Raw genomic sequence first — 24,321 nt, forward strand, 5'->3', positions numbered from 1 at the left:
ACTAGGCAGGAGAGCACACCGTGGTCAGTTCTCTAGCTGTGCTCCCTGCTCTCCTCCAATAATCAGACTTGTTCTGACATACCCCCTGCACAGCCTGTCACTGGGAAGCTCAGTGTGCTGCTGCTCTCCCCGCCCCCCCCAGCTCTTATGCAGCTGAGAACAGAGAGAATGCAGTAATTAATTAAAAAAAAAAGGGGGGGAGGGGGGTATTTATAATGTTTTCTATAGCTTTACAAAAATGTTTAGCCTTTCATTTCTAATTTAAACTGAATGGGTTGTTTTACAATGTGGTCATTTGCAATCGCTTTAAGGAGCAGAATTACGGAGCGTATTTGATAAAGCAGTGGGCAGTCCGTAACATGTGCAGTAAACTGTAGGTCATGTAGTCTTTAGCCATCGTTCAGTTTCCATTCAGAGTTACATTTTGTAATAGAATCTTCAGTTACAACAGTGGTTCTTAACCTGGGTTCGATCGAACCCCAGGGGTTCGTGAGTCAGTCTCGCGGGTTCGGCGGAGGTCAAGACACACCCGACTCGTATGATATGATTCGTGATGACATGCCCCGCTCATTGGCTGCAGGTGATGACGCAACATCGCTTGGCCTATCTGTGCTGCAGGGAATTTGGCGCGCCCAGTAGTCGAATTGTAACTGTCGTGATGGTACGTCGTGTGATTTCTTTCTTAATATTTTAATCCCTTCATACTAACTGTCGAGCAAAAAAAGAAAGTGGTCGGACGAATATGTACAATATGGATTCACATGTATAACGGAACGTGATGGGAGTCAGCGTCCTAACTGCATGATTTGCAATGCCAAGTTGAGCAATTCTAGTCTAGCACCGGCAAAACTAAGAGAACACTTCCTTAAGCTGCATGGAGATGGAAAATACAAGAACACAACGCTCAAGGTGAGGAGAGCCAGATTCGATGAAAAGGCTAGTCTGCCTGTTCTCGGCTTTGTACCCATCAACAAACCGATCCTCAAAACATCGTACGAAGTTGCTTACCTGATCACAAAGCAGGGCAAACCACACACCATTGGTGAAACACTCATAAAACCAGCTGTGTTTTGAATTTGAAAAAATCATTTTATTTTTCCAATTAAGAAGGGTTCGGTGAATGCGCATATGAAACTGGTGGGGTTCAGTACCTCCAACAAGGTTAAGAACCACTGAGTTACAATATTTTCTGTAAAATGTAAACTATAATTCTAGAAACATACTGCTGATAAACATTGTATTCTTTCTACTCTGCAGATAAAACTCTGGTATGACAAAGGTGGTCACCAATTAATAGTCACTATATTAGGAGCTAAGGACCTACCGTCGAGAGAAGATGGGAGACCGAGAAATCCCTATGTTAAAATTTATTTTCTTCCAGATCGAAGGTAAGTCACATGGTTAATAAGGTTAAGAAAAGGTCGATGTCTATCAACTTCAAACATCTTCTTAGCTTTGGTCCAGAGAATCCTTTCTCAATCTTTTGTGATGTGGTTGCCAAAAGTAGACCTAATATTCTAGATGTGAGATTGCAGATGATTTTTGTAGAGACATTACTATATCAGCATCATATTTTTAATCTCCCTTTTTGTATACATTCCCAGATTTTGTTTGCTTCCACTGCTAGACAATGAGTTGTGTTACTTACAGTAGCTTATTGTTAACCAGTATTTCCAATTCTTTCTCCCTCACTGTTTCGCTCAACGGTAATTGATTTAATTTATAGATGACAGTGCTATTGCCCAGGACTAGGTAGCTTTACAGTTTTCAACAATTAAATGTACCTTGCCATTTAACTCTTCATGTTACTATTTTCTTAGGATTGCTCCATCCCCATAATGTTTTAGTTTGCTGCTTATTGTAGTATTGCTACATAATTGTGTCATCAGCAAAAATGACAATATTGCTAGCTATTTAGACATAGCAGTCAGACATGCAGGCATGATCAAACCACTGAAAGCTTTTTTTTTTAACAAAAGATCTTTCCTTAAAGAGACTACTAATCCATTTAGGTCTTCCAGAGTCTTTGTAATGTTCACTTCCAACCCACTTATAGTCACCTTCACATCACTGCCCTGCTTGTCCTTCTACAGCCGCCACAAAATACCACTTTTCAATTGATGTCAGAGCTTACAGGGGGGTGGATGACAGTGACAGTGTTCAGGCTTAGCATTGCATCAAGGGAAGAGTCCACATGCTCCCCCATACCCTGAAACTCCCAGTATTGTGTGGCAGCTGTGATGGAAGAAGGAGTGGTATGTGAGTATAACTGGATGAACTTCAAAGAGACTTCCCTGAATGGTCAAAGTGACAGGGTCTGTTTAACATGCTTGTGAAGGTTGTTTAAGTATATGGAGGAAGAGTTTGGAAATAGAAGGACATCTCTGATGCTTTATCAGTGGACAAAATAGCTACTGGTCAGAAAAAATAAATCAAACAGAATGCTTCTTTAGTTTATCAGGGTACAGTGCCTTGAAAAAGTAATCATACATCTTCAAATTGTTCACATTTTGTCATGGTACAACCAAAAACATAAATGTATTTTAATGGGATTTCATGTGATAGACCAACACAAAGTGGCACAAAAAGTGGCACATAGTTGTGAAGTGGAAGAAAAATGATAAATGGTTTTCAATTTTTTTCCAAAATATGTGTAAGTGTGGTGTGCATTTGTATTCAGCCCCCCTGAATCAGTACTTTGTAGAACCACCTTACACTGCAATTACAGTTGGAGAGTGAAATCTTTGCCTATTCTTTTTTGCAAAACAGCTCAAGCTTTGTCAGATTGGATGGAGAGCATCTGTGAACAGCAATTTTCAAGTCTTGCCACTGATACTCAATTTGATTTAGGTCTGGACTTTTACTGGGCCATTCTAGCACATGGATATGTTTTGATTTAAACCATTCCAATGTAGCTCTGGCTGTATGTTTATGGGCATTGTCCTTCTGGAAGGTGAACTTCTGCCCCAGTCTTAAGTCTTGTGGAGATTCTAACAGGTTTTCTTCTAAGACTGCCCTGTATTTGGCTCAATCCATCTCCCCATCAACTCTGACCAGCTTCCCTGTCCCTGCTGAAGAAAAGCATCCCCACAACATGATGCTGCCACCACCATGTTTCAAGGTGGGGATGGTGTGTTCAGGGTGATGTGGAGTGTTAGTTTTCCACCACACATAGTGTTTTGCTTTTAGGCCAAACAATTCAATTTTAGTCTCACCTGACCAGAGCACCTTTTTCCACATGTTTGCCGTGTCCCCCACATAGCTTCTCGCAAACTGGAAAGGGGGCTTTTTATGGCTTTCTTTCAACAATGGCTTTCTTCTTGCCACTCTTCCAGATTTGTGGAGTGCACAACTAATAGTTGTCCTGTAGACAAATTCTCCCACCTGAGCTGTGGATCTCTTCAGCTCTTCTAGCCTTACCATGGGCTTCTTGGCTGCTTCTCTGATCATTACTCTCCTTGCCCGGCCTGTCAGTTTAAGTGGACAGCCATGTCTTGGTAGGTTTTCAGTTATGCCATACTCTTTCCATATTTTAATTGAACAGTGTTTCGTGAGATGTTCAAAGTTTGGGATATTTTTTTATAATCTAACCCTGCATTAAACTTCTCCACGACTTTATCCCTGACCTGTCTGGTGTGTTCCTTGGCCTTCATGATGCTGTTTGTTCATCAAGGTTCTCTAACAAGCCTCTGAGGGCTTCACAGAACAGCTATATTTATACTGAGATTAAATTATACACAGGTGGACTGTATTTACTAATAAGGTGACTTAGGAGGCAATTGGTTCCCCTAGATTTTAGTTAGAGGTATCAGAGTAAAGGGGGCTGAATACAAATGCACTCCACACTTTTATAATTTTCCTTCCGCTTCACCATTATGTGCCACTTTGTGTTGGTCTATTACATAAAACCCCAAGAAAATACATTTACGTTTTTGGTTGTAGCATGACAAAATGTGGAAAATGTTTAGGGGTATGAATACTTTTTCAAGGCACTGTAAGCATTGAGAAGGGTGACTATAGAAAATATTGTTTCTTGAACTGATAATAGTTATCCAATTAAGGCTAAAGTAAGACCAGTGTCTAAGTCATTGACTCAGAGAGTACTGAAGCCAGGGATCAGAATGACTGTCAAAAAAAGGAGTATTTTTGCAAGTGAAGGTCAGCTTAGCCATCCTGCTTACTTTCTAAGGAAAGGTTTAAATTAAACAATTGAGCTTCCTTATTGTGAAGTCGTCTTAGTCTAGGGGGAGTTCAAACAATCAACATTATTGAAGAGTCCTCCTTAGTGCTGATATTGAGGCTTTGGTGGGCGCCTTTGTTTTTCAGCAGCAAGTTTTGCACAGCCAGTCTGGTCACCTCTGGTAAAGTCACATTTAAGGCTGGGCATCAAAGTTTATGTACTTTTCTTTGCTCAATCTTAAAATGATTACCTTTTGTATCACTTTTCCCACCGTATTAGGTTGTAAGCTCTCATGAGTAGGGCCCCCTTAACCCTCCTGTGTTGTATTGTAACTGTACTGTCTCCCTTTATATTGTGAAGTGCTGCGCAAATTCTTGGCACTATATAAAGCCTATATAAATATAATAAAACATATTCATATCTGTAAATGTATCAGGGGTTGATGCTGGATGCATGGCTGAATTTGTCACCCAATAAACAAGTCATCAGATCAAAATGCATGTGCAGCTCCATTTCTCTTCATTTGCTGTCAGGCTTCCTAAACTGTCCACTGTGACAGCAAAGGACTGCTGGAGCAGAGAAACCATTCTTACTAAACCTGAAATGCTGAGAATTCGATGTCTGAAACAAAATAATTATTTGATGTCCAGAATAAGTAGTCTTATTGTCTTTTTCGCTTACAGTGTCAGTGGATCAGCACATTTTGTTTATGGGTGTCATCACACAGAGATAATGTTGCACTGGCATACTACTAATGAAAGGGGTAGTCTGAAATACCAGTTAACTTTTAATTAGGTTTCATATCACTTACTGAAGGTCATTAAAGTATTTTAATTGCAGATAACCAATCTAAATGTGCACACATGCCATTAGAGAATTCTAAGGTAACACCTGCAAAATTCAGGGAAGCTCCTGTTTGGTAATAAATAAAATACGTCGATAGGTTTTAATAAAGGTTGTGTAATGAATAGTGAACCATATTTAGATGGGAAAAGGGGATTCAGTGAAAGCAATAAGAAGTTTTTTCAATTTTAACTCCTTGCAACCTTGTTCTAAAGATTTGTTCCTCATCAAGATGGAGTCCACAATTTGGTCCACTTAGCAGATCTTCTCTAAATCCTTAAGGTTTCTTGGCTGTTGCTTGTTAACTCGAGGTTTTAGCTCCACCCATGTATTTTCTATAGGATTAAGGTCTGAAGACTCGCTAGGCCACTACATGACCTTAATGTACTATTTCTTGAGCCACTCCTTTGTTGACGTGGCGGTATGTTTTGGGTCATTGTTGTGCTGAAAGACCCATCCATGACCCATCTTCAGTGTTCTGATGGAAGAAGGTTCTCATCCAAAAATTTACAATACATGGCCCCGTCCATTGGCCCCTCAATGCAGCAAAGTCGGCCTGTACCTTTAGCAAAGAAACAACCTCAAAAGCATAATGTTTCCACCTCATTCTTGACTGTAGGGATGGTGTTCCTAGGGTCATAGCATTTTTCTTCCCCCAAACAAGGAGAGACGTGTTAATGCCGACGAGCGGAATTTTGGTCTCATCTGACCTCAGCACTTTCTCCCAATCCTTCTCTAAATCTTAGATGTTCATTGGCAAACTTCAAACGGGCCTGTACATCTGCCTTCTTGAGGAGCAGGATCTTGTGGGCGCTGAATGATTTCAGTCAATGGCGGTATATTGTGTTATCAACAGTTTGTTTGGTGACTGTAGTCCCAAGTGCCTTGAGATCATTCACAAGCTCCTCCCATGTAGTTCTCAGCTGATCCTTTACTTTTCTCATGATCATCCTTACCTCATGAGGCGAAATCATGCATGGAGCTCCAGACCGAGGGCGATTGATGGTTGTTTTGTATTTTTTTCATTTGCGAATAATCACAAATGAAACAATTGTCTCCTTCTCACCAAGCTTCTTGCTGATGGTCTTGTAGCTTATTCCAGCCTTGTGCAGGTGTACAGTCTTGTCCCTGATGTCCTTTGAAAGCTCTTTGGTCTTGCCCATGATGGTGAGTTATGAATAAAAGAAAGAGATTCTGTGGACAGGTGTATTTTATACACATAAAGAGAATCACCTACTTAAATTGACAGGACTAATCTGTGTACCACATGGGCACAAACCGTAGCCAGTCTGTGGAAGCCAGAATTATTGTTAGTTGGTAGGGGATCAAATAGTAATTTCACTCACTGAGCTGCAACTCAATTCATAACATTTTATAGCATGTGTTTTTTTCTGGATTTTTGGTTGATATTCTGTTTCTGTCATTTAAAATACACCTTTGATAAAAATCATAGACCCTTAATTTCTTTATAAGTTGGCAAACCTACAAAATCTGCATCAAATAATTATTTTCCTCACTGTACATACATTTTCCTAGGGAGATTTGACATTGAGATTATTCCCCCAGTGTCACCCAGTGTTGGTTAGATGGCAGTGACTGGGGTTGCAGTCTAATGCCTAGTACACACGATCAGAAAATCAGACTAAAAATACCACTTTTGAAGCAATCGTACGATAATCTGATTGTTAGTACACAGGTTTCGAGAGCTAATCACAACAGTTCATGCTAAATTATCCGAAGGGACAAGCACTAAAATCTTTCTCATATGATATCAAAAGGTACGATTTTCGTTTAATCAGTACAGTATTTTTCAAAAAAAAAATTGGAAGACCAAGGCCACACATACTCGGAAATTAAAGAATACATTACAGTATAAGTTGAATTCTGTCGTACAAGAATTTTCGTAACTTTAGTAACCTCATCATTTTCGATTTGAGACTAGCATGCAAAAAAAAAAAAAAAAAAAAGACGGACGAACATTCATCCAATATTCTCTTTGTGTGTACAAGGCTTAAAATTGGTTAGATTGGTTATCTGCAAGAAGAAATACTTTAATGACCTTCAATAAATGATATGAAACCTAAATAAAAGTGAAATGGTTTTTAAAGGCTTACGCTTTTTTACCTTCATGCATTCTATGGACATCGAAGAATTCTTTTGTTTCAGAGATTCCCAGCATTTTAGGGTTGCATTCTAATCACTTCCATCCAACCCACATTCCTGGGAAAATGAATGTAAATAATCCAAAATCCAATAACTCCAAAATCATAATTTATCCAAAAAATGCTTTGTTTTAGAGAGGGTTCATATTTTAGCTGTTGTCATTTTTGATGTGACTTTTTATGTTTGTTTTATTACTCGCTCTTACACATTTTGTTAAGTGTATTAAATGTATAGATGTGTAGATTATTCACTGGAAGAAGTCAAGTCAAGCATTTCTACATTGCTGTCAGTGAGTGAGGTGACTCATAGGAACAGTAAAGATCAACAATAGTGTAAAATCACCTCTGTTCATGCACTCACTCCATTGATGGCTGCATGACATTTTTCACGGTGGGTTTTATTATGACAGTAGTTGACCTTGGCTGTGCTTTAGTGTGGTTTGTGTCTCCATTGGGATAGTGTGAGACTGGGTGACAATGTGTGTGAAGAGTGAGGAGCCACAGACAGAGCTTTGTCACACTATAATAGGAGGTGCAAGAAGTGAGGGAAAATCACCAACAATGACCAAAAACCTCAAGAGAATAGAATCGCCATCAGCTTTTTATTGCTTGTGTCCCTGTTGTAGATTTTCACCAGTGCAGGAAGTGAGATTCATTTCTTCTAACAGAAACCTAGATACCAGTAAAAACCTGACAACGGATCTAATCTTTCCCAGTTATATCCAAACCAAAAGAAGAACTTTGTAGCTTGAACTTGTGATTTTAATATGATCGCCAATATCATAGCTACATACATAGTATAATGTAAGTGTGGGTGCGCTGATAGGAATAAAGCTGCTACCTGAACTAAACTTAGTGAAAATGAATGTCGAAAAAATAGGTGCGCTAAATAAGAGTGCTATGGTGAAATAACATAATAGCACATGTATAAACAATAAATCACAATGAATTTACAGTAATATTGACATAACTGTGTATATAAAAAAGGCAAACAAATCAAACCAATGGGTGAACGTGATCCAATCAAAACTAATAAGAAACTAATAAAGTTCAAAAAACCAATAATAGTCCACAAAGTCCAAATAATCGTGATCTTCACCATGTGATTCGATATGAAAAAAGTGTTGGAAATCGACTTCAAGTGATGTTACAAAATAGCATAAGAAAAGTGATTCCCACCACCGACAGGCTTTCCTCCTTATCAGATGAAATTAGGGTGAGGTGCAAAGAATAACTCAATGTAGCCAGTAGGATAGGAGGAAAACTTCCACTGCAATTCCACCTCGTGCAATAGTACAAAGTGGCCTCTTACCAAATGGTATATAGGTATATATCTTAGAGTGGAAAGAATCTCCTTGATGGATGTCCTCTCGACTGGCAAGATATCTGGAACTACCTCCGCAACCACGCAAGTCTGCTACCTCCCTTTCACTCACCGAATCGGCATTTAGGAGGTGCTATAGTGCATCAAGCATGTAAAAACCTTTGGCAAGCATGTGTGATGGCAACAGGTTTGGAGTGGGGAATCTGTATAAACTGCTCCCTTGCTTCCTGGTCTCAGCAGAGCGCACAGAGCACGTCCAGGCCCCTCCCCTACGCATATTGCCCCTGAGGAAGACACATGACCCTGTGTTGCCACGCGTAGGGGAGGGGCCTGGATGTGCTCTGTGCGCTCTGCTGAGCCCAGGAACCAAGGGAGCAGTTTATACAGATTCCCCACTCCAAACCTGTTGCCATCACACATGCTTGCCAAAGGTTTTTACATGCTTGATGCACTGTAGCACCTCCTAAATGCCGATCCGGTGAGTGAAAGGGAGGTAGCAGACTTGCGTGGTTGCGGAGGTAGTTCCAGATATCTTGCCAGTCGAGAGGACATCCATCAAGGAGATTCTTTCCACTCTAAGATATATACCATTTGGTAAGAGGCCACTTTGTACTATTGCACGAGGTGGAATTGCAGTGGAAGTTTTCCTCCTATCTTACTGGCTACATTGAGTTATTCTTTGCACCTCACCCTAATTCCATCTGATAAGGAGGAAAGCCTGTCGGTGGTGGGAATCACTTTTCTTATGCTATTTTGTAACATCACTTGAAGTCGATTTCCAACACTTTTTTCATATCGAATCACATGGTGAAGATCACGATTATTTGGACTTTGTGGACTATTATTGTTTTTTTGAACTTTATTAGTTTCTTATTAGTTTTGATTGGATCACGTTCACCCATTGGTTTGATTTGTTTGCCTTTTTTATATACTGTACACAGTTATGTCAATATCACTGTAAATTCATTGTGATTTATTGTTTATACATGTGCTATTATGTTATTTCACCATAGCACTCTTATTTAGCGCACCTATTTTTTCAACATACATAGTATGTAACTATGATATTGGCAACCATAATCAAATTATTGGTTACCAATATCAAAAGACAGACAACTACCCTGGTATGAATATAACGTACATCTTAAAGATGAAAATGGGCAGCACCTGATGCACAAAATTTTAAAGAATTTTAAATATTTAGAAATCTATGGTGCAGGCTGTGAAATCTGCCACTGTGTCCCAATGTGTAATATCCATCAGATAGAGCAGGGTTTTTCAACCAGGGTTTCATGGAATCCTAGGGTTCCTCCAGAGGTTGTTAGGGGTTCCTTGAGCAATTTCTGCCTTTCAGATAAGTTCCCGCTGACATCATTAATCTTTTTAGCTTTCTGTAAAGGGGTCATTCTTCCCATTGACCATAAGTTCAAGGAGAATTCTTCTCACTGACCATCACACTAATGTATCATGAGTTGTAGGTATAGTACTTGTTAGCTGGGGTTCCCTGAGACCAGAAAGTTATTTCAAGAGTTCCTCTAGATTGAAAAGGTTGAGAAAGGCTGAAAGGCAGAAGAACAAAGGTTAAATGTTAATTTCTGTACCATCTTATCACAAAATTTTAATTGCGGTGAAAAATAATATCAGGGCTTCACTTTAATCTAGGTATAAATAAATTTTACCACATTATACAGCTAATGTCTTGAACAACTTTGACTTAAATTATGTTGATAGTTGTTAAATCCACACGGATTTTCTTTTTCTTTTATTACAGTGATAAGAACAAAAGAAGAACAAAGACTGTGAAGAAGACATTAGAACCCAAATGGAATCAAACATTCATGTACTCTCCGGTTCCTCGGAGGGAGTTTAGAGAACGAATGTTGGAGATTACACTTTGGGATCAAGCCAGAGTTCGAGAGGAAGAAAGTGAATTCTTAGGAGAGGTGAGTTAACTCTTCTACCCTTTTGTCTCCGTTATATACTTGAATTTTTTTTTTCTTATTCAATCCGACCAGGTTTAACATAATTGAAGATTAAGCACTGAAATGCATACAAGGAACTAACTTCTGATGGGATCGATGTGTCCAACGTCACTTGTAAATTTTTGTAGACTAGTGAAAAGATATGTTTTCTTGCAGAAGTCTAGCAATGTAAAACAAAACAAAAAAACTATACCTATAAAGAAAATATTTATTGACTGGTTGTTTTATGATGCTACTTTTTAAAGTCCCTACATTGATGCTGGTGTTCTACCACATTTCAGAAAAAAAATTCTATTTTTTCTTACTTTTCACTTATATCTAAACTAGCAAATGTGTATGTTTGTTCCTTAAAGCGGTTGTAAACCCGAAAAAAAAAAAAAAACCTGCAAGACAAAGGCATAATGAGCTAGTATGCATCGCATACTAGCTCATTCATTATGTATTACTTACCTTAGAACGAAGCCCCGACACGGACCCCCGGACATCGCTGCGGGCTTCCATGATCCCTCGGTGTCTCTTCCGGGTCTGGCGGCTCCGGCGCTGTGATTGGCCGGAGCCGCGATGACGTCACTCCCGCGCATGCACACGGGAGTGATTTTCCGGCAAGCTCCCGGCAAGGAAAACTGAAGGTCCCCCCGGACCTTCAGAGCGGCTGCATGCACTGCAAATATCTCCTAAACCGTGCCGGTTTAGGAGATATTAACTGTACCTACAGGTAAGCCTTATTATAGGCTTACCTGTAGGTAAAAGTGTCAAAAAGCGGGATACTACCGCTTTAAACAAGCTGAATACAGAAAGGCACAGCACTTCAGTGGTGCAAGCATAAAATGACGCATTGTTACAGTGATCATACATTTATCACTCATATTTATATTTGGAAATGTTAGATATGTGTTCTGGTCAAACATGGAAGTACTGATACTCAAAGAGGGACATTGCCTCCCATTTTCTAGAGAAACAAATGATCCCAATGAAAGACCATTGTTATGTTCTCACTACACGTATGCCCCAGGCGTGTGCAGCTCAACATACAGTTAAACCTTTAATCCTGCAATAACCAGTCCTTTTGTAACTTAAGGCTTTATTCCAGAGATAGAATAGTGGTCACAGGTTACAAGTCAGAATAGATATGCGAATAGGATTATGAATATGGAGTCAGGACTGATTAGATAGGATTGAGAATATGGTGAAACTGGAAATAAACAGACAAAGCATACAGTCAGTATACAAACATTAACAAACATATGCATTGAGTATATAACTGACAGTTCTGAGCATACCAGCGATGCTACAAAGGGGGTTCAGGAATCTTCCCACAGGAACCTCAGATGCTTTCTGGCTGTCTCTGTGAGGTAAATCTAAACTGGAGATTCTCCTCAGAGAGGGGAGGAACTAATCCAGCAATAGAAAACAGGAAGTACCATAAAGTGCTGTATAACAGTCTATGTCACAGTGGCATCTTGTGGACAAGATTGGTATTACAAGTTCCAATGGAATTAATTACTTCCAAGCTGAAGGCATGACACTCCCCGTCTGGTATCGTCAGATACCACTATTTACTCCTCAGATGATAATAGCAAGATCGGTTCAGAAACTGGTCTGAGGAACAACTTGGTCTCCTTGTTTCTCTGGATCTTGATTTCCACTTTACATGGGAGTGATGATGTGATACAATCATGTAAGCGATGTGGTGGTGACCAGGAACTGTTAGAGGGTTTCTCTCTTCTGACTCTAGGTTGGCTTGCTTTAGACGACCACCTACCCTAAGTAGTCCATTTGGATCAAGGAATGGGTCGCGTTTTCTCAGGACACTGTCTCTAGGGATAGGTTTTCCGTTCAAGGTACAGTCAATCTCCTTAGCATATGCTTCATGCTGTACAGTGCGGATGATAAGATCCTGAGACTGCTGTAGCTCTAGTGCTGAACTGATCCTTTGGCAATGGTGCCATCCCTTGCGGTCACAGCTGTTTGAGTCACCTTTAAAGGAGCGAGCTATATGGATAAGACAAGAAATAGCTCGAACAAGTGTCTTCCATTTTGAGAATCTGGTAAATCTGGCAGATTTAAGCTGACAACTTGAAGTTGCAGTATGAAATGTTCTCTTGTAGCATGGTCTGCAGGGTTGTAGTCAGTAGGTACATAGTGCCATTGTGTTGGAATGGTAGATCTCCTAATCCTCAACACTCTGTTGTTGACATAGACGTAGAAACGTCTGGTCTCATTGTAGATGTAGCCTAGAACTACCTTGCTGTCTGTGTAGAGTTGAACGTCCTTGAGGTCAATGTCCATCTCTGAGGCTATTAGCTCTGCAAGTTCAACAGCTAGTACTGCAGCACAAAGTTCTAGCCTAGGTATAGTATGCTCGGGGTGTGGAGCAAGCTTTGCTTTGCCCATGATGAATCCTACGTGGCATCGTGCTGTAGTGTCAACAGTCCTTAAGTAGGCCACAGCAACTATTGCCTTGACAGAAGCATCACAGAATATGCAAAGGTTTTGACTCTGTATCTCTGTAGAAGGTACAGGAGCATATGGGCGTGAAACATGGAGATCAGATAAGACTGATAAAGAGTCCCTCCACTCTACCCAAGAGTTCCTCTTATCGAGGGGTAGTGGGGCATCCCAATCAGATGTTTCACGAATCAAGTCTCTAAGTAAGGCTTTGCCTTGAATTGTAACTGGTGCTGCAAATCCTAATGGATCGTACAGGCTATTGATAGTAGACAAGACACCTCTGCGAGTGAAGGGTCTTTCTTCTCCATTTACTTGGAAGGTAAAGGAATCGGATTTCAAGTCCCAAAGTAGACCTAGACTGCGTAGTACAGGTAAAGAGTCTGTACCCAGATCTAAGTCCTTTAGATCGCTGGAATGGTCTTGAGCGGGGAAAGCTTCCATTACCTCTTCGCTGTTGGAAGCAATCTTGTGAAGCCTGAGATTGGAACAAGCGAGCATTTCCTGTGCTCTTTTAAGAAGACAGATTGCAGACTCACTGGAAGGTAAGGATTTTAAACAGTCATCCACATAAAAGTCTTTCTCTACGAATTGTCTTGCATCTGAGCCAAACTCAAGTTCACCTTCTTGGGCGGAAGGTCTGAGTCCGTAGATAGCGACTGCAGGTGAAGGGCTATTGCCAAAGATGTGTACCCTCATGCGATACTCTGAGATATCTTTGGAAGGATCATTGTCTTGGAACCAAAGGAACCTTAGGATGTTCATGTCTTCCTCTCTGACCAAGAAACAATGGAACATCTGCTGGATGTCAGCTATGAAGGCAATAGAATCCTTACGGAAGCGTAAGAGCACTCCCAGGAGTTTGTTGTTAAGGTCTGGGCCTGTCAAGAGTACATCGTTTAAGGAGATACCCTTGTACTTGGCACTAGAGTCAAACACTACTCTAATTTGACCTGGCTTTTTGGGATGGTACACTCCGAATATAGGGAGATACCAACACTCTTCAGAGTCTTTAGGGGTGGGAGCCACCTCGGCATGACCGTTCTCAAAGATCTTCCCCATGAAAGAAAAGAAATGTTCCCTCATCTCTGGCTTTCTTTGTAAATTACGTCTAAGGGAAGCAAAACGTTGTAAAGCTTGTACTTTGTTATTGGGTAAGCGTTGTCTCTGTGGTCTGAAGGGAAGAGGTGCAACCCAGCTGTTTGTGCTGTCTTTGACTAGACCTTGCTCCATTATTTCTAAGAAGAGTTTGTCTTCAATAGACATTGCCACACGATTGTCGTCTTTAGTTCTCTGAAAGACTGTGCACCCTAAATGGTCTTGGTCACTGTCACAGGCAAAGTTACATAGAAACATAGAATGTGTCGGCAGATAAGAACCATTTGGCCCATCTAGTCTGCCCAATATATCTGAATCCTATGAATAGTCCCTGGCCCTATCTTATATGAAGGATAGCCTTATGCCTATCCCATGCATGCTTAAACTCCTTTACTGTATTTGCAGCTACCACTTCTGCAGGAAGGTTATTCCATGCATCCACTACTCTCTCAGTAAAGTAATACTTCCTCATATTACTTTTAAACCTTTGCCCCTCTAATTTAAAACTGTGTCCTCTTGTGGTAGTTTTTCTTCTTTTAAATATGCTCTCCTCCTTTACCGAGTTGATTCCCTTTATGTATTTAAAAGTTTCTATCATATCCCCTCTGTCTCTTCTTTCTTCCAAGCTATACATGTTAAGGTCCTTTATCCTTTCCTGGTAAGTTTTTTCCTGCAATCCATGTACTAGTTTAGTAGCTCTTCTCTGAACTCTCTCTAGAGTATCTATATCCTTCTGGAGATATGGCCTCCAGTACTGCGCACAATACTCCAAGTGAGGTCTCACCAGTGTTCTGTACAGCGGCATAAGCACTTCTCTCTTTCTACTGCTTATACCTCTCCCTATACATCCAAGCATTCTGCTGGCATTTCGTGCTGCTCTATTACATTGTCTTCCCACCTTTAAGTCTTCTGAAATAATTACTCCTAAATCCCTTTCCTCAGATACTGAGGTCAGGACTGTGTCAAATATTCTATATTCTGCCCTTGGGTTTTTACGCCCCAGGTGCATTATCTTGCACTTATCCACATTAAATTTCAGTTGCCAGAGTTCTGACCATTCTTCTAGTTTTCCTAAATCCTTTTCCATTTGGCGTTTTCCTCCAGGAACATCAACCCTGTTACATATCTTTGTGTCATCAGCAAAAAGACAAACCTTACCATTGAGGCCTTTTGCAATATCACTTATGAAGATATTAAACAAAATTGGTCCCAGTACAAATCCCTGAGGTACCCCACTTGTAACATGACCTTGTTCTGAATGTTCTCCATTGACTACAACCCTCTGTTGTCTGTCACTCAGCCACTGCCTAATCCACTCAACAATATGGGAGTCCATGCTCAATGACTGCAGTTTATTGATAAGTCTTCTATGTGGGACAGTGTCAAAAGCCTTACTAAAATCTAGATATGCAATGTCTACTGCACCTCCACCGTCTATTATTTTAGTCACCCAGTCAAAAAAATCTATAAGATTTGTTTGACATGATCTCCCTGAAGTAAACCCATGTTGTTTTTCATCTTGCAATCCATGTGATTTAAGATGTTCCACAATCCTATCCTTTAATAGGGTTTCCATTAATTTGCCTACTACTGATGTCAGACTCACTGGTCTATAGTTGCTCGATTCCTCCCTACTACCTTTCTTGTGAATGGGCACGACATTTGCCAATTTCCAATCTTCCGGGACGACTCCTGTTACTAATGATTGGTTAAATAGATCTGTTAATGGTTTTGCCAGCTCACCACTAAGCTCTTTTAATAATCTTGGGTGTATCTCATCAGGACCCTGTGACTTATTTGTCTTCACTTTAGACAGCAATCTTAGAACGTCTTCCTCTGTAAATACACATGCATCAAATGATTCATTAGTCATCCTTTCAAGTGGAGGTCCTTCTTCTTTTTCTTCTGTAAAAACTGAACAGAAGTATTCATTAAGGCAGTCGGCTAGCCCTTTATTCTCTTCTACATACCTTCCGTCCTTTGTTTTTAATTTAGTTATCCCTTGTTTTAATTTCCTTTTTTCATTTATATATCTGAAGAATGTCTTATCCCCCTTTTTCATAGACTGAGCTAGTTTTTCTTCTGCCTGCACTTCAGAAGTTCTTATAACTTGCTTGGCCTCTTTCTGCCTAATCTTGTAGATTTCCTTATCTTCATTGCTCTGGGTTTTTTTATAATTACAAAATGCTAGCTTTTTATTTTTAATGATTTGGGCCACTTCTGCTGAGTACCACAGTGGTCTCTTCCTTTTTTTGCTTTTACTGACAAGTCTAATGCAATTTTCTGTTGCCTTCAATAATGCACCTTTTAAGTTGTCACTAGTGGGGCTTGTGAAGGGACAAGATGAGTGGGTGGCGTAGGCTGATTCCTTAACAAGGAAATGGTTGTGGCATTGCTGGAAAAGAGAGGGACGTCCATTCTCCAGGGTATTTGTGAGCATGCTGCTAACGGAGTTAGGTTTGTGCACGCTTCCTAGACAGACATCTCCTATGATGACCCATCCGAGGTCTAACTTCTGAGCATAAGGAGCGTTATTGGGACCATTAATTTGAGCTCTTGATTTGTGGGCTTGTAAGATATCTCTCCCGAGGAGTAGGATAATCTGAGCCTGAGGATCAAGTTATCAGATGCGCTATGCTTTTCAAGTGTGGGTGATGAGCAGCTACATCTGGTGTAGGAATTTCAGATCTATGATCAGGGATCTGATTGCATTCAATAAGAGTTGGCAAAGACAAGCGAGATCGCCTATCGATGGACTCGATTTGGTAGCCGGATGCTCTCCTACCAGCCATCTCCACTATTCCTGCACAAGTTTTTAAGGACTAGGGAATGCTGGGGCCTTTAATGCTGAACATGTCAAAGAAAGTTGAGCTGGCTAATGACTTGTTACTTTGGTCATCCAGGATTACATAAAGCTTAATAGCTTTGTCTTTTTGGCCTGCTGGGTAGACTCTGACAAGGCAGATTTTGGAGCAGGACCTACCACCTATGGCTCCTTTGCAGATCTCTGTACATTGTGAAGTGACCTCTGGTGTAGTTGTGGTGGTGTGCTCCTCCTCCCCGCCGTGCTCACTAGTGCTGAGGGTGTGTTGTAAAGTCCATGGAGCTGGCCCAGGATGTAACCCTGTGTTGTGATCTGAGCTGTCACATTCTGTGCATTTCAAACTGACCTTACAGTCCTTGGCGAGATGAGATGTTGAAGAGCAGCACCTGTAGCAGATGTGGTTCTCCTTGAGGAAGGCTTTGCGGTCCTGCAGGGTTTTCTCTCTGAAGGCTCTGCATTTTAGTAGAGGATGTGGCTTCCGATGCAAGGGACACTGCTTACCAGGATCGTTGACCTTTGTCTCTGAGTTAGAGAAGTTGGCAGACCTGTGAAAGGAACCTGAAGAAGACACATTCGTTTTGTGTACTGCTACTGGAGGTTTGCGAGGGTTAAGTCCCACAGGAGCCGCACACAACAGCGTAAAATCAAAACTTGGATCATTTCTTGTTTTGGCTTGCTGGCACACAAAGTCCACAAAAACAGAAAAGGGAGGGAATGGAACATCATGCTGTCTTTTATATCGGGATCCGTGTGTAATCCACTGCTCTTGCAAGTTATAGGGTAACTTTTGCACAATGGGGTTGACACCTCTGGCTGTGTCAAGGAATGCAAGTCCTTGTAAGTCTCCCTCAGATTTAGCTACTTGAAGTTCCATTAGCAAGTCACTTAACTCTCTAAGTTTATGGTAGGCTTTGCTAGGTATTCTGGGAAAGTTATCAAGTCTTTTGAATAATGCATTTTCTACTACTTCTGCTGAACCATAACACTCATCAAGTCTATCCCAGATTGTTCTAAGACCAGTGTCTGGGTAGTTTATATTTATTGTCCTGATTCGCCTGGCGTGCTCGGCAGACTCATTTCCAAGCCATTTGATCAGGAGGTCTATCTCTTCGCTGCAAGATAGCCCTAAGTCTCTGATAGTGTTTTGAAAGGATGACCGCCAGGCTCTGTAGTTTTCAGGGCGGTCATTAAACTTTTCAAGTCCTTTGGTGACTAACTCGCGTCGTGCAAAGAACCTTACAAAGTCTATGGTGGCTTGGTTAACCTGTTGTGTGTTGCCATGGTAAGATGGCTGTGTGTAGTCATACCCTTTGCTGGCACTGAGCTGTCCTCTGATGTACCGTTCTGGCTTGGGCGTTGGTTCTGGAGGGCGATTAGAAGGTGATTCTATTATCTCACTTATGGGGAGTCTGTCGTAGGAGACGTCACTTTGCACGGATTTCTCCGTTTGCAGGCTTGAGGCTTGTCACTGACTTGCGGCGTCATCTTTGACACTGCTTGTTTTAAAGTGTTGATTGATGTAATCTGAAGTTTGTTGTAGAGAATTTGGAGTTTCAGCTGCTGGATCGAGAATATTGCTGCGTCTGCTGCGTTCACTTCTCGGGTATACAGCTAATTCTAAGGCGTCTGCTTCAGCTATGGCTGCTGCTACTTCCTTCTCTACAGTCAGTTTCTCTAGGGCTACTTCTAGGAGGGCTTCCTCGGCCTCTAACTGTGCCTCTTGCGTCTTTATCTTCACTTTCTCCTGTTTAATCTGCATTTCTTGCTCAGCAAAGGCTGCTCGGGCCTTGGCGGCTTCAGCTTTTGCACGTGCTATGGCGAGTGCATTGCTTGCGGAGGAAGATCTAGAGGAGCCGGAAACTCGGGACCTTGTCTTGAGTGAGGATGTCTGGCTATGTGACATGTTGCGTGCAGGAATGCTTGACTGTGTAGAGTCTGCTGTATTGCATATGCAGATGACTGCGCTGGCAGGGTAGCAGGCCTCTGTATAGTCTCCGTCCTAAATCCCACTTGCTGGATAGCCGCTGTTTCACTGTTCTGCTCTCACTACACGTATGCCCCAGGCGTGTGCAGCTCAACATACAGTTAAACCTTTAATCCTGCAATAACCAGTCCTTTTGTAACTTAAGGCTTTATTCCAGAGATAGAATAGTGGTCACAGGTTACAAGTCAGAATAGATATGCGAATAGGATTATGAATATGGAGTCAGGACTGATTAGATAGGATTGAGAATATGGTGAAACTGGAAATAAACAGACAAAGCATACAGTCAGTATACAAACATTAACAAACATATGCATTGAGTATATAACTGACAGTTCTGAGCATACCAGCGATGCTACAAAGGGGGTTCAGGAATCTTCCCACAGGAACCTCAGATGCTTTCTGGCTGTCTCTATGAGGTAAATCTAAGCTGGAGATTCTCCTCAGAGAGGGGAGGAACTAATCCAGCAATAGAAAACAGGAAGTACCATAAAGTGCTGTATAACAGTCTATGTCACAGTGGCATCTTGTGGACAAGATTGGTATTACAAGTTCCAATGGAATTAATTACTTCCAAGCTGAAGGCATGACAACCATAGTAATAAAATCATGTCTATGAAGATATTCATGCCACGGGACAGGGTGAATAATTAGCACAGTAGATATTAGTAAGCTGACTTAGGTAGTACTGTAGTAGAATTGTTAAAGCTGACCTTACAATGGACTACAAGAGTTTGTAGTTGCACCCCCCATGCCCCTGGGTTAACTGGGTTAAAGGTATTGGGGAAACTGTGCTCTTTTGCAAGATTTAGGATCCTCATCTTTTCTAGGATTCCACATTAAGGCTGAATGATGTCAGTAGCCCCCAAAAAGGGTGCCTTTGTCTAAGGTAATGTCTAAGGTTGACTCGCCTAAACGCATCTAAACACTAAATGCATTTGAACGTTAATGCATTCCAATGGTCAGAGTATCAGAGTAAATTAATACTCTGGTCAATGGAATCAATTAACGCTTGAATGCTTGACATGCCTAAACACGTGTGCAATACGCGACTTTAGGAACGTTTTTTTTAAGCAGATTTTCTCCTGCCAGGAGTTCTGGCGTTAAGAGGTGAAAAACAAATGCCCCATGTACATGAGGCCTAATGTGGATAATAGAAGGAAGGAAGCAACAGTCTACTACCTACTGCCCCCTAGTGTGTGTTCATAAAAGCCTAAGCAGTTTTCATATGGTTCCAGGGGAAAAAGCCTTTTCCCGGTGTGCTTAAAACTGGGAAAATAAATTACTCTAAATTACATAATAAATTTACAAATTACATTTTATAAAAAATTATCTTTTTTTTTTTTTTTCCCAGAAATACTGTTGTATCAGTTGCCTTCAATTAATTTAGCACTCTGCTTCCAGATCTTAACACATTGTTCATTATAATTTTAGTGCACAGGCCTAAATGTCAAGTTCCTATAATTAGATTGTGCTAAACTTTTAGATTCTCAGAGCAAATGTCGCCGTGGTGATAATCGTTCTCCTTTTTTTTTTTTTAAAGTTCTCCTGTCTCTAAATAACAGAATGGTTTTCATTACCCAGTCAGGTTGCCCATACGTTGGGTAAGCTCTTTCATAGGTCACCTGTTGATATGTAGGTGTAAATTAAAGCTTAAAACAACACATGACAAAGAAAATCCTGCTTAAGTTATAATAAACACACTTGGAAATGTTAATTTTTAGCCTTGAATTGCTACCAGTGTTTCATCCAAATTCCTGGAGCCCTGATTGCCAAATCTCTGTGGAACAAACACCTCCGCACTTTGATTTTCTTAAGGAACTCTAAGTACAGATATAGACTTAGAAATTAACGTCAGGCAAACTGCTAAATACACGGATAAAATACATAGAAACATAGAATGTGTCGGCAGATAAGAACCATTTGGCCCATCTAGTCTGCCCAATATATCTGAATATATGTAATATATATAATATATGGGAGATGTTATACCTGTCAAGGGCTTTGAATTTCAATCTATCCAGTCCTGGGATTTGCACACTCTGCCGCATAGCACAACTCTGTATGATCTTTCTCTGCTGCATTAAGTAACACTTAGGCCTCGTTCACATGAACATACTACAGCGTACGCCTGTGCGAGGGATGTAGTTATCCACATGGGGACGCACAAGTGTGCCATGCATCCACATGCAGGCAGTCTTATTTATGTCAGTTGGGACGCAGCAGCTGCATGGACACAGACGCTGCTCCAATTTGATATCAGTGCGGATGCAGGCGCATGGCCCTGAACGCAGGCAGTGCGCTCCTGCACGAATGTCCAATTGGGAGAAGCTGCTGTGTCCATGCTGCTGCAACCTAATTGACATGAATAGTATTGCCTCCTCAGGCATTCACAGAACACAGCCCTGGCACTGCCATATACAGTACTGTAGTATGCCCATGTGAGTGAGGCCTTACAGGGCTTTCACCCCCTTACTTTGTGATTGAAAGGAGAAGCAGCACACTGATGAGCTCATCTCCCTGTCACACTACTCTCTCCTAATATCTGCATGCTCCTTGGTAGCACATGAGCACTGCAGCACACCTTACTGAAGCCTTGTGAAGCTTCTCCCTCTCCCAGAATGAGCTCTGCCACTCAATGATTTCTAGAGGCTGATACCAGGTCAAATGCAGGTACTTTAAAATCACACTTAGGCCCCTTTCACACAGGGAGTCCGTCAGGCAGACTCTGTTTTTCTCAGCGGGGGATCGATCCGCCGATCCCCTGCTGAGCAGGTGGATGGCAGCTCTGTCTCCGCGCTGTGTGCGGAGACAGAGCTGTCAGGTCCCCGCTGTTCTCTATGGGGGAATCGGATGGGAACAGACCGTCTGTCCTTTCTCATCCGATCCCATCCGATCCGCTAGACGGATGGAAAATAGGGTTTCCATCTGTCCAGATTTGACGGATCGGATCAGATGTCAGCGGACATGTCTCCGCTGACATCCAATGCCCCATAGAGGTGCATGGGGCATCCGTTCAGATCCGCCAAAAAAACTGACAGGCGGATCTGAACGGTCCCCTGTGTGAAAGGGGCCTTAAAGTGCATGTAAACATAAAAGCTATGATTTAGTATGTTTTAGATTATGCCACACTGTATATGGTTCTCTTAAAAAAACAATATATTTTTTTGCAACAGATTGCAAATTTGTTGCTAAAGTTCTTACCTGGAGATCGTTCTAGTAGCAGGACTTCTGGATATAGCCTGGAAATTTTAAGCTATGGCCTTGCAGTTAGCAACAGTGTTGCAACATGCAATGTGTGCTGATGTTGTGCTGCCCCCCCCCCCCCGAAGAGTGTTCTGTGGTGGATCAGTTTTTAGAGGCAATTGACAGGTGGCTTGGGGGGATATCTCTTCTCCTAAATGCCTGTTTTAACCAGTGAAAGCCAGCAGTACTGCTTTGCCCAACCGAGTGTATCACATATAGTCCCACTCATTTGAGTAAATCGCACTTGGCAGCAGTTCCACCTGAGTTGAATCACCTATTGTGTAAAGGCTTTAGGCTGCCCATACATTGTACAATTTTCTTGCATAATTTTCCTTTAGATTTACCATATAATATGGGGTCAATCCTAAACACTTTCAATTTTATGCAATCAGACAGGCCCTTGCACTACATACACTATATTACCAAAAGTATTGGGACGCCTGCCTTTACACGCACATGACCTTTAATGGCACCCCAGTCTTAGTCTGTAGGGTTCAATATTGAGTTGGTCCACCCTTTGCATCTTTAACAGCTTCAACTCTTCTGGGAAGGCTGTCCACAAGGTTTAGGAGTGTGTCTATGGGAATGTTTGACCATTCTTCCAGAAGCGCATTTGTGAGGTCAGGCACTAATGTGGACAAGAAGGCCTGGCTCGCAGTCTCCACTCTAATTCATCCCAAAGGTGTTCGAACAGGTTGAAGTCAGAATAGATCTTGCTTTGTGCACTGGTGCGCAGTCATATTGGAACAGGAAGGGGCCATCCCCAAACTGTTCCCACAAAGTTGGGAGAATGATATTGTCCAAAATGTCTTGGTATGCTGACACCTTAAGAGTTCCCTTCACTGGAGCTAAGGGGCCAAGCCCAACCCCTGAAAAACAACTCCACACCATAATCCCCCCTCCACCAAAATGATTTGGACCAGTGCACAAAGCAAGGTTCATAAAGACATGGATGAGTGAGTTTGGGGTGGAGGAACTTGACTGACCTGCACAGAGTCCTGACCTCAAACCAGTAGAACACCTTTGGAATGAATTGTGAGCCAGGCCTTCTCATTCAGCATCAGTGTCTGACCTCACAAATGTGCTTCTGGAAGAATGGTCAAACATTCCCATAGACACACTCCTAAACCTTGTGGACAGCCTTCCCAGAAGAGTTGAAGCTGTTATAGCTGTAAAGGGTGGGCCAACTCAATATTAAACCCTACGGACTAAGACTGGGATGCCATTAAAGTTCATGTGTGTGTAAAGGCAGGCGTCCCATAACATTTGGTAATATAGTACAGCTGAAGGTAAATCTAAAGGGAATTGGATAGGAAAATTATGTAATGTATGGGCAGCCTTGATCAGGTCAATCTGTTGCATATCTCACAGGCAGCTCAACGGCCAATTGAAGGAGAGCACAGGGCATAAAAAAGGTATTGTACGAAAGTAAGTGGTAATGTCAGTGACAATCAAATGTTAGCTGTCATTTATATCTGTGCTAGAGAGATAATAGCCAAAATCTAATTGGTTGCCATGGAAGTACATATTGTTTTTCTTCCTGATACTCTTTATTTGGCCTGGCATTTTTATGTAAATTATACGTAATCTTTTTAGACCTGCTAGTGAAGCAAATGCTATTTTGGAAAAAGTCTGTCATCAATTAGATATAAAGACGTTATGTCATTTATTATATTTTTCTGTGATAATCTTTATCCTTATCTCTAATATTTATCAGGGCATGATTTTTTTTCAAGATATACTGTAGCTGGATTCCTGACATAAGGCACAAACACTATTGGGCTGTACTGTGAAAGTTTTATTGCCACCAGGACCAGAACTTTTTTGTGTTTCACTTTTTTACAACTTGTAGTTTATTATAGATATTGGATATCGTTGATGGGCTTGCTAGGGCTCCAGCTTGGTAGCAGATGTAAATGCATAGATGTTTTTTTTTTTTGTAAGCTTTAATTAGGAAGACCGACAGAACAATTGGAAAACAAATAATTTTCCACTAATTAGTTTCCCCAAGCTACATTTATTTAATTAGTGCACCCAGATATTTACGCCCAAAAACATTCCCACAAGCCTTCCACGTGCAAGGATCTGGCATTTGCGCAATTTTCATGTTACATTTGCAGAGTGCTTATGTCATTGGTTCTCCGTTCATTTGACTTTTTCTCTTTCGATGTTACATTGCACGCAAGTGGGGGACAAGGATGCAACATTAAAAAGTTACTAAACCCACATC

The 24,321-nt window shown here is 41.3% G+C and overlaps 1 protein-coding gene across 39 annotated transcripts in view; it reads left to right on the plus strand.

Annotated features, from left to right (window-relative positions):
• RIMS2 (regulating synaptic membrane exocytosis 2) overlaps positions 1 to 24,321 on the plus strand; it is a gene marked incomplete at its 5' end in the record, with an annotated part of 943,810 nt that overhangs the window by 624,779 nt on the left and 294,710 nt on the right. For all 39 annotated transcript variants that reach the window (XM_082257909.1, XM_082257877.1, XM_082257910.1 and 36 more), the window contains 2 exons: positions 1,258 to 1,388; positions 10,281 to 10,452. In XM_082257909.1, coding sequence (XP_082114035.1) covers positions 1,258 to 1,388; positions 10,281 to 10,452 — 303 coding nt within the window. The remainder of the gene's footprint in view (positions 1 to 1,257; positions 1,389 to 10,280; positions 10,453 to 24,321) is intronic.

The sequence above is a fragment of the Pelophylax lessonae genome, assembly GCF_965119305.1.
Source record: "Pelophylax lessonae genome assembly, chromosome: 5".
Taxonomy (NCBI): domain Eukaryota; kingdom Metazoa; phylum Chordata; class Amphibia; order Anura; family Ranidae; genus Pelophylax; species Pelophylax lessonae.